This window comes from Leishmania mexicana, chromosome 8 (genome assembly GCF_000234665.1).
Source record: "Leishmania mexicana MHOM/GT/2001/U1103 complete genome, chromosome 8".
Lineage (NCBI taxonomy): Eukaryota > Euglenozoa > Kinetoplastea > Trypanosomatida > Trypanosomatidae > Leishmania > Leishmania mexicana.
Window position 1 is genome coordinate 363,146 of NC_018312.1, and position 13,528 is coordinate 376,673.

A 13,528-nucleotide genomic window follows, 5' to 3' on the forward strand; every position below is an offset into this window, starting at 1 on the left:
GTGTGTGTCCTCTCGGGATTGGGTGTCACGAGTAGCACACGAGGAAAAGAAATGTTTGGATAGGTGGGGGATGAAGAAAGGCAAGAGACACAGTGTGCTGGAGGAGTGCACAGCGGGAGGGATAAGGAGCAACAGAGCCACTCACTTCAGGTCGGGTGGACTCCTTTTCGTGCTCCTGCTCTCGCCTCACCCACGTCTTCCGGCTATCGGCTGCTGGCCGTAGAAACACCTGCTGTCCTTTGATAAATGCCCCCACCTCTCAAATGAGAGTCGACGGGCACGTCATCAGTGCCTCTTGCGCTTCCTTCCCTTCAAGTCGGTCCCCTTCCTCTTCTCTCGTTCACACACGCGTGTTCTTGCGGTTCTCCTTCGCCACCCTCTCCCTCTCTTGTGCGCATGCACCTGGCATGAAATACGTGCTTGCACGACCTCATGGACAACCCCACGCTACGTTCAGCGGGACACCAAGCGAGTAAACAGCATTCTGGCAGTTCGAAGTGGAGCAACGAGTGTCTCTGCGTCCGTGCGTCTCTGTCCTCTCACGGAAGCACTCTGGACCCCGGCTGTGCCTGTTGCTTTGGTATACATCATACATACACGCGCGCACACACGTGCAACACATAGACGCCGCATTCTTTGTTGGTGGTGGGGCACAATGGGAGGCAAGGCGAAGCCAACGAAGCACACGGCCGGTGAGACGGCGCGCAAGAACCACCTAGCCACCACGAACATGGGTGGTGGCTCGGCTGGTCTGGCGGATCGCAAGGGCGGTGTGGCTGGTCACTCGAAATTCATCTGTAGGGTGTGCATGGCGCAGGCCCCCGACCTCAAGTCCATGCGCATTCACTTCGAGTCGAGACACCCGAACCAGACCTTCAACGAGGACGACTTCGAGGATCTGCATGAGAAACACGGCGGGACGACGAGGGGGGTTGCCGTTCACGGCAGTCTGAAGAAGGACAAGAAGAAGAGTGAGTGACGTGGAGAATAACATGGCCGCATCAACAACACACCAACAAAAGAAAGGAAAACTGCTCAAGTTAAATGAGCAGCGGCGTTGTGAGTGGTGCGTGGACGAAGAATGAGAGAAGAGGATGATGGACGGTTGTGAGCCTGGCACATTGGCTCTCTCTGTGTCCCGCACCTCCTCCCACCCTGGCCTTTGAACCGCCACTAATGAATCCCCACCACTCCTAACACCCACCTAACCATCCTCGAAGTGAGAAAACTAAGTACATAACACATGCGTTGATATGTATGCGGGATGCCGCGTGCATCTGGGTGTATGCTGATGTGTTTTGTTTATCCGTGTTTGTGTGCGCATCTGTGTGTGTGTCTCTCTCTGTGTGAACGCAGTGGCGGTGCCGGAGGGGTATCAGCACCACTGAGCGGCAGTTGTATAAGAGGTGGAGCACCAAGGAGAGAGAGAGAGCAAAGGAAATAAGATGGCCAAGGGGGAGGGGGCACGTGGTCGGGACACGCGATGCGCACAACGATGAAATGAGCGAGCAACCATAACGCACTGCAGTATTGGCGTTCAGCGGAGAGCGCCGTGCGGCTTCTCTTGTTGTTGCTCCCTTCTTTTCGGTTTCCGTCCACCTTCCTTTCGTAATGCGTCTCTTACTTTGTTATCTGTGCGGTGTCCTGCATGTGTATGTATGCATGCAGGCGTGCGTGTTTATGCTAGCCTGCGTGCCCTGACGACGTTGTGTATTATATGTGTGTCTAACGTTCCCGTCCCTCCGTGTGGTGTTTTCTTCGTGCTTCTTCTCTTCCTCGTGTGCTACTCGTGACACCCAATCCCGAGAGGACACACACCTCTCCGTGCGTGGCATCTCAGGGTCCAGTGCCCCCACTCTTCCGGGGGGCCAGGCAACCCCACTCCCTATCCCCTGCCGGTGCCGAGCCACCTCTGGTGGTGACAGGGTCAAGCACCTACTACGTTGGGAGGGGGGTGAGGGGGAGAGATCAGGTCATATATAGCGCTGCGTTGGAGAGGCCTGCGACCGTGCACCGATGATGGAGTCGGCACATTGCTGTAAGGCGTGTGTCCACGGCTGCGTCGCACCACGCGATGTGGCCTATATGGCAGGCTAGGGGGGTTTGTGTGTGGAGTATGGACCTCGTGTTGTGGGGCAGAGAATGGCCGCGGTCACGAGCCCGCGGAAAAACGAACGGAATGTGACAGAAACTCTGAATACTGGAATGAAAAGAATGCGAGGAAACATCACGTCGGAATAGAGCGACGGCGACCCCCTCCCTCCTCCTCCCAACAGTTCTCTGTGTTGTCGTATTGGGCGGAGGAGGTGGAGCTGAGTTCACCGGCACGGATGGGAGTGATCGGGTGCCCGTTCCTCCGTGGTGTGCGCTGTGCAGTGCGTTTTTTTTTTCCTGCGGATCCTTCGACTTCTTCTCAGCGCCGCTTTACTGTTTTTGTTTTCCTGCACCTTCTGTAACACGTAAGATGCACATCAGCTGCCGACGTGCGGCGCGGCGCATCACCTGAGCAGGCACATCACACTTGCATGTGCACAGGCAACTTATACATACCGGATTTATCGATCGACTTCGCATGGGTCTCTTTTCTTCCAAGCATGCTAGCGGCGGCGATGGCAAGCCCCTCTCGCTCGATGTGATTGCCAGCCGCCCGAAGCTGGAGCCGCATGAGGTCAGCCTTCTCCAGCTCACACTCCATGGCGTGTACGCAACGCTGGCAGCGCATGTGTACTGTGCTGCAGCGCCAGAGACGGCGATGCAGGTGCCCCTACCTGACGGCTGGGAGGTTTTGCTCCGGTGCTCGAGTCTGCACCTCGACAAGGAGGGGTACTTCGCCGTCGCGTATGTGCACCGTGGCTCACGCCACTGCATCATATCGGAGCGTGGTACCTCGGAAGTTCTCGGACTCCGCGCCGGCATCTGGATGTACTTTGAGCAGCCCACTATTCAGTTCTTCCTGGCCGCGCAGTTTTCCAAGGCGGTGCGGCACAAGCTGGAGGTGATGGATAAAGTCTGCAGTGGGTCGTGGTTCGTCTCCTACACTGGGCACAGCCTCGGCGCCGTCATCGCGGGCTGCCGCGCGGTGGAGGAGGGCACGCTAGCCGTCACCTTCGAATCGCCCGGTGCGCGGGTCTTCATTGAAAAGACGCTTGACGCTTCCAGCAGCATGGATGAGCACCTTATCACCTACTTGCGGGCTCCCAACCCGATCAACACCCTGAAGCCGCAGTGCGGGTATGTGATAATGATACCAACCCAGCAGGTCGCGTTGCCCAGCGGCACCCTCTTTCTCGCACCGTCCAACCCGGCCGCCGCCGAAGACGAAGACGAGAGGCAGTCACCGAGGAGCGGGAGCGCTAGAAAGGCGTCCCGCACGCCCAGCAAAGTCCCCTTGTCGTTGCCATCCTCCACAAACCAGAGTGGGTGCGCCGGTCTAGTGGCAACCTCGGTTACCACGGCTGCATCGACGGGCACCACTGCAGCCGCAAGCGTTGCGGCTCGATCACCAACCCCACCCTCTGTGCCTGCCAGTAATAGCAACAATAGCGCCCCCGGGGTTGCCGTCGCCAGTGCGCCGGCTCGTTGGAGAATCCCGTCCTTCCGTCCGCAAGAGTACCTGCGCGGCTATCTGTTTGGCGGGGTGGGCATGGGCGTTCCGGAGCTACAGCAGTATGTGGGTAAAGTGGAGCCGATGATTCGCGAGATGCTTGAGCACACGCAGCAGGTGCACTCTATTCACAGCCTGCGCAGCCACTTTCAGAAAAATGACGAGCCAGGCGACGAGGAGGTGGTGCTGCGGTGGCCCTCGCATCTGCTCCAGTTCATGGAGTTCTACAACACCACCCGCGCACTCGAGGACCCGGAGAATCAGGATACCGGAGTGAAGGAGGCGTATCTGGGGCTCATGCGGCGACTCTACTACACTGAGCCGCGCCGGCGTGACTGCATCCCAACCAAGTATCTGGACTCTAGGAGCCTTCTCGTTGTGCGGATGTGGTGGAGCATGGACACGGCACAGCGAAGGCAGTGGCCGCTATCCCTCATGGATCATAAAGCGCTCAACGTTATCCAGATCAAAGACGGGTATCTGTGCTCGTATGTGATAACTGCCATGCAAGCCAAGCAATACTTGATCCGCCTTGTAGCGCGCCCCGAGGTAAGTGCGATGATCGACCAGTGGCAGAGAGAGCGAACCGGCGGTAGCACAGGCGCTGGTTCACCGCAGAGAAGCAAGCTGTGACTTTTCGCCCCCTCCCCAGACCTGCGCCAAGGCAAAGCAGAAGCCGCATGCCCTCAGAAAAAGGTAATACGCGGTTTGCGCAAGCTGGAGTGCGCACCGTGTTTGCGTGAGTGCAAAGGTTTCGTCCCAGAAATATGAGGTGTGCGCCGCCGCCCCTCGCTCCATTGCCTTCCTCACGGTGGAGCAACAGAATGTCGCTGCTATGGGCCAATCTTCACGACAAGGAGAGCGAGGAGGCTCGGCGCGGCGGTGACGTGAAGAACGCCACAACAGAGAAAAAGAAATCAGCGCCTCCCAGAGCCTCCTCTCTGTCCGTCTCTCTTGGTGCCGTCCGTGCTGCACTCACACCCCATTGCGACCACTCTCTGCACTTCTTCCTGCTGCGCGCAAAACGCCCCCACACTCTACCACGTTCATGCGCTTCTTGCCGTCTGACGCAAAGAGAAGCAAAAACGAAGAAAATGACGCTGAACGCGAGTGACGTGGAGAATCTGGCATCGATGCTGGACAGCAACCGTGCCTTTCAGCGTCCAGAGGGCCAGGTCACGGGTTTCAGCCTCGAGGAGCAGCCATCGTCGACCGGTCGCTCAGGGCACGCCTCTAGCAGCGTGATGGTGGTCTCCGCTAATGATCCTGGCGGGGCTTCCTTGCAGCCGCAGGGGAACCCGGCGGGCATTGCGCTGCCGCCGACAGTGGTGGATCACCAACTGCGGCTGCCGCAGCCTTCACACGGCAAGGAGGCAGAGCGAAAGAAACAGCTGGCCCAACCCTCACGCCCGAGCGGGGACGAGATCTGGACGCAGGCGGAGCTGGCGGCTCTGTTTATGCGGCAAAGGAGAGACGGGCCGGCCCCAGTGGCCGCGGCGGCACGTGCGGCAGCGCAGCAGGCGAGTCTGCAATCAGCAGATGGGCAGTCGCGTGCGGCAACGTTGTGGCGACCTAGCCCCTCCGACGCTGGCACCTTCGCGGAACCCGTGCACACGGTGCTGTATCAGCAGAACGTCTCTGCCGAGGACGTCTACCTCGGCGTCGACTTCACGCGCGATGCTTCGAGTGCCGCGAGTGATGGCGTCACGGTGCGCGTGGAGCTGCCGCGAGTGATGTCCGTGTCTGAGATTACGATGGAAGTTGACGCGTACGAGTTGCGGGTTTCGGTGGCTGGGGTCTACTACCTGGCTGCGCCTCTGCCACGCCGGGTGCAGAAAACAGCGGCGGATGCGGCGTGGGATGCGCAGAAAAAGATGCTGACGGTGCGTCTCAAGGCTGACAGAAGCAGCGACAGCGATGTGAAGATCGTCGCGTAGTGTGCCCGCGGTCGCAGGACGGATGGGCAGTGGTGGCCACCGCTGCGCCTTTCCGTCACCCCTGCAAGCTACCGCCAACACTGACGTAAACGAGGAGACGCCGTTCGTTTTGTGGTTTCCCGCTTTCGCTCTCCTTTTTTGTTAGAGTTTACTGTACTTCGCGTTGCCCGGAGATGTGTGTGTGTGCGTGTTTGGTCGCTCCGTGCAGGCGTGCCCCTGACGGTGAAGCGCTCAAAAGCAAGCATCGAAGCAAGCGGCTGGGGAGGGAGGGGAGGGGCGGGGAAGAGTGCTAGCAATACAGGCATACCGCGTGCTCACGTGCCCGTTGCTCCTCTTTCACTTTCCTTTGTTCTGACGTCGACGCCGATCTTGTTCTTGTCCCTCCCCCAACCCCGACCGAGAGCAGATCCATCCACACCACATCAGCAATACCCCACCCTCGAGTTCTGCACGCTGCAGGAGGGTCGGAAAGCAGTGCTTTGAGATGCCCATCCTTTTCCCCCTCTCGTCCCTCGTCTGGTATTGCGAGGCTTGCTCTTCCCCCACCCTCCCCTCGTACTCCCCTCTCCTACTGGTCCTTGCTCCCTCGCAGGTCCAGCAGCGCCTCGTTGTTAGCAGTGTGCGTGCACGTTTGCTTGTGTGTGTGTGTGTGCCTGCCGTGCCGTCCTGGCGCCAACTACACCCGAGCACACAAACAAAAGAACGTACCGCACGATAGACGCGACATAAGCATAGAGAGGGGCTTTTTCCCCCTTCATACTCGCCCACACGCCCACAAAATCAGCTGAGCGCGTTTGTTTGTGTTGTTGCCGCTCCGTCTCTCTCCTTGCCGCAGTGGCTGTATCGTCTTTTCCTCTCGGGCTCGTGTGTGTGTGTGTGTGTGTGCGTGCGCGCCATATCCATGATGGAGTACGCTGATGCGTACGTTGGTGGTGGTGGTCGCCTCCGACCTGGCGCGCAGGGATCTACCACGGCAACCGGTGCTACTCGACTATACCATGAGCAGCGCACCGCTGCACCGGTGACTAGCGCGCTTGGTCAAGAGCTGGATCGCCTTGTTGGTGGCACGCTCGCGGCGCAGGAGTACCGTGACCGACTGGAGGCGCTCACACGCAGTGTGCAGGCGAGCGACGAGAAGGTACTGAACCTGACGCGCCTGGTGAAGCTGTCACAGAGCATTCAAGAGGAGAAGGAAGCGGACTTGCGGCGCCAGAACGACGAGCTGCGTGCGCGGCTCAAGCGACAGGAGCAGCTGACGGCCCAACTGCAGCGGCAGCTGGAGGGTATGCAGGGTGCTGTGGATGCACAAGCGTTGCACCATGTTGTGGAGGGCCTTGAGGGACAAATGAGTGCGTGCCGAGGAAAGCAAGAGGAGCAATGGGTAGCGGTGCAACAACGCATCGGGGAGCTGGAAGAGCGCCTGCAGCGGGCTAGCACCTGCACGGCGGAGCGCTGCGAGCAGCGGTTGATGCAGCTGGACGAACGCCTGCAGCAAGTCACGCAGTCCACTGCAGACGCTACGAATCAGTGGGCAAAGCGCAACTTTGTCCGCTTCAAGGAGCAGGTCGACTCGCTTCGTGCTGATCTGGACGACGTTCGCGGCGGGCAGAAGGAGCTGAAATCGACTGTGCAGAGCGCCAGCTGCCGTGCCGAAGTCGAGTACAAGAAGGTGCTCCTCCTTCTCCAACAAAAGACGAAGGAGGCCGATGCGCTGACGTCGCTGGTGGAGAAGGAGCTGCAGCACCTGCAAAAGGTGGCGCACCGGCACCAGATTCTAGCATCCAAGGACATCACGCCAGCCTTCGAGTTTGACGAGAAGCCGTATGATGCGCTCAAATTTGCGGCGGGTGAAGACAAACGCCGTGGTGCAGAGGCTGCAGCAGAGCGCAGGCGGAAGTGACGCGAGCGGTTGCGTGCTCCGATTTGTAGATTGGTTTTGATTGCTTTGCACGCCTAGATACGAGAGAGGGCGAGTTCTCTTCCAAAGAAAAAAAAAACAGTCGCCTTCATCACTGTCACTTGACGCACGCGCATGCAAGCCATCAGCGCGGTGCCGCCTAGACGACTGTCGTGCGTAGCACTGCACTCACACACCTGAGTGCGGAACGACGTGACGCAGGTGCGCCATGCAACCACGTAAAACTCCTGCGACTGCGCCTTCTCTCTTCACCTCCCCCCCCCGCGCGCCATCACGCACGCGGCATTCCCGACAGCCCTTTCGCCCGAAAAAGATTCGTGAGGGGGCAAGGGCCGACTGCGGCGACGGCCATGAGGGCGGCACCGCGTCGAAACGCGGCCGGCCGGTTGCCGCCCTGGGCGTCGGCGTGCGTGAGGGGGCCGGTAGGGCCAATCCTCTTCCCCCGCCAAACCCGGGCAGCCGCCCCGGCCATGTGTGCCGGAGAATTCTTGGATTCAGAAGTAACCGTCCTCCTGAGCGGCCCAGGCCCGATGAAACGTATCCTATGATAGCAGCACTCAACCATAGGAGCTCTGACGGACCCTTTTCCCCTCCACTCGACCTCAGATTTTGACCTTTCCCACGTCGTGGTCACCATACCCAAGTGGTTACGGGGGTTGACTCGAAATCAACTGCGATCTCGCGCGCAGGTTCGAATCCTGCTGGTGACGGTTTTTTTCCAGACCCTCTCGTGATCGAGCCGAGGAAAACGCGGAGCTCAGTAAGGGCAGGATGGCCGAGTGGTCTAAGGCGGGAGACTCAAGTTCTCTTCTATTCGTAGGCGCGGGTTCGAACCCCGCTCCTGTCAACTTTTCCCCCGACAAGGAACCCGAGACACATTTACAGAGGAGCTTTTCGCCGATTCGACTGTCACAGCTGCGGCTGGAACGGCTTCCCTCACCCTTCACCCCGACAGACGGGCTCTCCAGTATGCCTTTCTTTTCTGTCACTCACCCACCCGATGAGCGACAGCTATCGAGTCTATGGCTGCCCAATTTTTCTTACCACCCCACGAAACCGACCGCAGTACCCGGCCTGCCCATTCACGCCGGCCAGCGCCCGGAGCGCTTTTATTCGACACATCGATTCCGTCACACATGAGTTACACCCAACCCTACCCAGCCCCCCTGCCCCGCCACTGGCCCCAGACACACGCGTTACCGCAAGACACCGACCCCAATCCTCGGAGCACGCCCCCGCCCCAAACCCCCCCACCCATCCCGCAGCCGTTTCCATCATTCCCACCAACACCTGGCGCATCCCCCTTCGGATGGTACTCAGGTTCATTCACCAGCAGCCAGTGAAGGTCAGGTAAGATCCCTTCAAGCCACGCAGGCACTCCTGCCCATTAAACGAATGGAGCAAACGTGCGCACAGTCCGCGCGCCGGGCTGACGTCTCACTATCCAGGACCTGACCACAGATATCTGTAGCGATGCTTTGCTCTGACCACCTCTACGTTATAGATGCTTGGCTCTGTCATCACCAGAGTTGAGTTCAGCCTTAGAAGTAATAGGGGCGTCGCTTGGCCTCCTCGAACAGCGCACACTGGATCCCGGCACCGCGCATATTTCAGGGCAACTTAACAAAAATAACGAAAAGAATAGATCTCTGGTGGTCAGCAGAAGACGGACAGCTGGGCAAAAGTAATCCTATCATCTGCTGCATTATGGGCTCCAGCATCCACTCTTCTCACCACATCTGCCACGCCGCAAGAAACAACTGTCGTGAGGAATGAAGGACTCTACTTCACCAGCGATTTCTCCATTGCACTTAGAGATCCTCACTTAGTGCTCTTGTTTTTTTTTCTTGCCAATCCCCCCAACCAGGATCCGTCTTTCCTCCTCGCTTTTGCAGCTGTCAAGGTCGCTTTGTCGAGCAGCATCCTCAGCGCCTCCCCAACGAAAAACATCATTTAAAGAAAAAAAGGAAGCGCTCAGACACCACACCACGATGAAGCGCACTATCTTTGCATGGACGAGGAAATTCGATGTTTGCGTGCTAGGCGGTGGTCCAGCCGGCATTGCCGCGGCCGTCCGCGCGCACGAGCTGGGGAAAAAGGCCTGCATCATTGAAGAGTCCCGTATCGGCGGTGCTGACTTTTGGAATGGCGCGCTCCAGTCCAAGACATTGTGGGAAATGGCGAAATTCGCGCGATACACAAAGGGCAACACGTCTCACCGTTTCATGAAGCCTATAGGCGAACTTCCAAAGATAAAACACAGCAATCTCATCAAGGCCATCACGAACGCCGCCGAAACGCGTGAAGCTCAGACGCTGGAGGTTCTCTCCAACGCCAAAATTGAGGTACTTTTCGGATTCGGTTCTTTTAAGACGCCGAACTCGGTAGCTGTCGCCAAGAAAGACGGCACGGAAGAAACTGTCGAGGCGGATTACTTTCTGATTGCCACCGGTGCCAACCCACGGCCTCACCCAACTGCCGTCGCCGACGGAAAGGTTGTCTTCACTTCCGATGATATCATGATGCAACCGCTTCCCAAGAGTGTTGTTATTATCGGCGCGGGTGTCATCGGATGCGAGTTCGCATCTATTTTCGCCAATTTCGGAGTAACGCAAGTGAGTATTATTGAAAAAAGTGGCCGTATTTTGCCTATGGAGGACGAAGATATCGCACTTTTTGTACAAAGACTTCTTGAGCAAAAAGGTGTTTGTTTCCACCATCACTCCGCCATGGAGAGCAGTAGCATCAGTGATGGAAAGTTCCACTACACTCTTAGAGATGTTCGTGACAACTCTCTTCACCAACATGTCACGGATAGCGCTCTCGTTTCCATCGGACGTGTACCAGCAATTTCAAAGCTGAATTTAGAGGCGATCGGCGTCACGGTGAAAAATAGCTGCATCGACCGAGACGAATTCCTTCGCATCGAACCACACAAACACATTTATGCCTGCGGAGATACTTGCACGCGTGCTGCTCTCGTCAACGTCGCTGAACTGGAAGGGCGTGCGTGCATCGACCATATGTACACACCATATCCCGAGGAGCAATTGAAGCTCAAGCTGGACAATCTCTCCACCATCATGTTCCTTGATCAAGAAGTGGCAGCTGTCGGTCTAAATGAGCAACAGTGTCAAAAGATGTCAATCAGCTACAAGATGGCACGATACAGCTACGAATACGTAGGGCGTGCGTTAGCCATGGGTAACACGAGAGGCTTTATCAAACTAGTTGTGACCAACGACAACAAGATGCAAGTCCTCGGTGTGCGCGCAGTGGGTCCCCATGCCAGCAGTATTATTGAGCTCGCGTCGCTGGCCATCCACAACCGTGACTCGGCATACGACTTGCGCAATCTTCACGCCGTCTACCCCGCTATCACTCAGGGATTCCAAGAGTGTCTTAACATGCTTTTAGGCTCCTCGATTTTGAAACCTGACGTCTTCCCGCAACTTGTTGTGCGGGAATGGAATCCTCCTCATTTCGAGCACGGGCGCGCATACGCGCACAAAAAATGAAACCCATTTTGTGCTATGCATGCATAAGATTTTCTTTTGTTGTTGCACAGCCGCTTCCAGAATTACGCGCTTGTGTTCGTTCCTACTGTTCTATGATGAACAACATAAATAGCTCCTGTCATATCCGACAGTTGGAAAAAAGAAATTTACGCAGCTGGAGATCAAAAGGTGTTTATATTTCGGCCTTTCGCATAGAGTCATATGAGATGTACACTGAAAAGTCGAAGCACGTACTCCTTCATCTTTCGAAAAGAAAAAAACGAGGTATGGAACACACTTTTCTTGCACGTGTTTCGCCCGCCGTTTTTTTTTTCGTGAATATTCACCCAGCTCATTCTTATATATGTATATATTTATATATTTCGCGGTGGAGGGATAAATGGCTTCGATCAACCCTTTGTCAATTTCAACTTCTCACCACTATTCGCCCCTGCCTGTTCGTTGCTCTAATTCATTGCTGCAGCTTTAGGGATCTAAAACTGAGCTTTCCCGAAACTTGAGACGTTTTACGCGCACGCACACGTACATAAAATGACCGACTCTACGCAACAAACGGTTAGCATTTGTGAGGATGACCTCAGTACAGCACTAAAAATGCCCATTCGCGCGCATGTGCGACTGGTAGGCATCGAGAAGACGCACCCGGACGTCGTGGCCAGAGATCTAGAAACAATCAAACGGTGCCGAACGATGCAAGAGGCTGTTGAAGCAATTACAGAAATTCGCAGTCGGTGGATCTCTGCAGGTATTTTTCGGAGCGTAAAGTATAATTTTGAACCCACTGCAGATGGAGAGCGAAACGATATCTGTGTTCGGTTAGACGTTATCGAAGAGAAGCCCAAAAAGAGTATCGGTGTCTTCACAACGGACACCTCCATTCCAGAAATCACGGTGGCCCTCGAGAACATTTTGGGCGGCCGGTACTCCGTCAAAGGTAACTACATTCCCCCCGCATCCCGAGTTCATTCGATATCGTTTTCTTTTCTCTCCAATGTCCCACTCATCGGCCAAAGCGCTGAATATTATATTGGAAGGAAAACGGAAAACAAAACGTACCACCTGGCAAACTCTGAGCGCGTGGAGGAGGTGAGGGCAACCACCACAAACCGAAAAGGTAAACTAGCGTCTGAGTTTTCTGTCGGATTACAGCGGAGGACCTTATTAACAAAGCACATGAAAAGTATCCCTGTGGAGGACGCGGTCGATTTTTTGGCGACAGATAAAGGCTACGCTCGGCATCAGTTCACCCTGACAGACGTCGCTCACCACGCCAACCCGTTCCTCTACAATATGTACCCACTTCCCATTTATGGGAGCCAGATTAGTCTTTGCAACGAATTTGCCGGCGGCCCGATGGGCGGTGATTTCACGTTTCTGAAAAGTGAGTTTCAGGGATCAAAGTACATCCCACTCGGGCCCTTTTTTAGTCTGCAGTTGAGCGCAAAACTCGCTGGAATTTACCCCTTTTTCGGAAGTCGTATCCCTCTGAATGACCGACTATTCCTGTCCAATTGCCACGTTCGCGGGTTCAAGTCAGTCGGGCCCTCTACATTAGATTGGGGAGGCGATGTTAGCCGTTTTGCGGCAACTGGAGGCAATGCTCTGTGGGCGACGTCACTAAGTCTGAACTTTCCGTTCCTTTTTTTTCCGAACAATGGGATCGCTTCGATGCACCTTTTTGCGAATGCAGGCCATGTGCGCATGATTGACTCTCTCGATGCACTTAAAGATGGCTACCGTTGGCTGCGGGACTGTGCATGCTCTGTTGGTGCCGGAATTGTAATTACGCGGATACCCATCTTCGGCGTCGCGCCGAGTGGACGCTTTGAACTGAACATGTCTATTCCTCTTGGTATTGACAAACAGGGTAATATAGTGTACCGCAACGGTCGCAAGAGTTTGTTTGATCGGTTCCGGTTTGGTTTGGTGTGGTCGTCGAATTTCTCGTTCTAGGTAAATAGTCTGTCGTTGAGCTGACGGTATCTCACCTCTTTACATATCTTTTTCACCTCATTTCGACGCACACAAGAGCCTTCCACTGCTCGTGATTAACAACAACGAAAAAAAAGCGGCTGGTTGTCTTTATGACATCCTTGAAGCAAACGCCGCAAAGGATGCCGGCTGTGCTGCTGCGACATGTGCCATTCTCTTGGACATGGTGGACAGAGGCACCCCCCAAAAAGGTGACTATGTGTGCGAGCGAAGTCTTGCCCCTATCAACGTAGAATTTGTGTGTTTCTCTGCGTTTGTCTTCGTGACTCTCGCTTTGATTATTCTTACCATATTTGCGTTCTGCTCTTCCAACCTCTTCTCTCACCTCAATACAGTAGCGGTACTTCGACTGTTTGACTTTCTCTTGCTGCAGGCGTGTCTTCAGCCCATGAGGGATATGCCAGCAGACACACCTATGGTCGGTGCTATGAGTTTTTGACGCAACGTGCGCCGAACTAGTGTGACACTGAAGCACAACTGTTATTATTATTACTGCTGCTTGAACAGACTTTCTTCTCACCTGCTTCTCTTTGACATACATCTCCTTGTGTAGTTGCCT

General features: G+C 55.8%; 6 protein-coding genes across 6 annotated transcripts; all 6 read left to right on the forward strand.

Moving 5' to 3' along the window:
• Positions 1 to 655: 655 nt before the first annotated feature.
• LMXM_08_29_1870 (conserved hypothetical protein) lies at positions 656 to 979 on the forward strand (the record flags this gene model as incomplete). Its single annotated transcript, XM_003872322.1, has 1 exon — positions 656 to 979. One exon carries the CDS (start codon positions 656 to 658, stop codon positions 977 to 979), a length of 324 nt encoding a protein of 107 aa, XP_003872371.1.
• Positions 980 to 2,572: 1,593 nt separating this feature from the next.
• Positions 2,573 to 4,237, forward strand: LMXM_08_29_1860 (conserved hypothetical protein; the record flags this gene model as incomplete). Its single annotated transcript, XM_003872323.1, has 1 exon — positions 2,573 to 4,237. The coding sequence occupies one exon, from the start codon at positions 2,573 to 2,575 to the stop codon at positions 4,235 to 4,237; it is 1,665 nt and encodes a 554-aa protein (XP_003872372.1).
• A 461-nt stretch (positions 4,238 to 4,698) lies between these two features.
• On the forward strand, positions 4,699 to 5,541 carry LMXM_08_29_1850 (conserved hypothetical protein; the record flags this gene model as incomplete). Its single annotated transcript, XM_003872324.1, has 1 exon — positions 4,699 to 5,541. The coding sequence occupies one exon, from the start codon at positions 4,699 to 4,701 to the stop codon at positions 5,539 to 5,541; it is 843 nt and encodes a 280-aa protein (XP_003872373.1).
• Positions 5,542 to 6,442: 901 nt separating this feature from the next.
• LMXM_08_29_1840 (conserved hypothetical protein) lies at positions 6,443 to 7,441 on the forward strand (the record flags this gene model as incomplete). The annotated part of the gene is made up of 1 exon (XM_003872325.1): positions 6,443 to 7,441. The coding sequence occupies one exon, from the start codon at positions 6,443 to 6,445 to the stop codon at positions 7,439 to 7,441; it is 999 nt and encodes a 332-aa protein (XP_003872374.1).
• A 2,009-nt stretch (positions 7,442 to 9,450) lies between these two features.
• LMXM_08_29_1830 (putative dihydrolipoamide dehydrogenase) lies at positions 9,451 to 10,977 on the forward strand (the record flags this gene model as incomplete). Its single annotated transcript, XM_003872326.1, has 1 exon — positions 9,451 to 10,977. One exon carries the CDS (start codon positions 9,451 to 9,453, stop codon positions 10,975 to 10,977), a length of 1,527 nt encoding a protein of 508 aa, XP_003872375.1.
• Positions 10,978 to 11,508: 531 nt separating this feature from the next.
• Positions 11,509 to 12,930, forward strand: LMXM_08_29_1820 (conserved hypothetical protein; the record flags this gene model as incomplete). The annotated part of the gene is made up of 1 exon (XM_003872327.1): positions 11,509 to 12,930. One exon carries the CDS (start codon positions 11,509 to 11,511, stop codon positions 12,928 to 12,930), a length of 1,422 nt encoding a protein of 473 aa, XP_003872376.1.
• Positions 12,931 to 13,528: the final 598 nt, after the last annotated feature.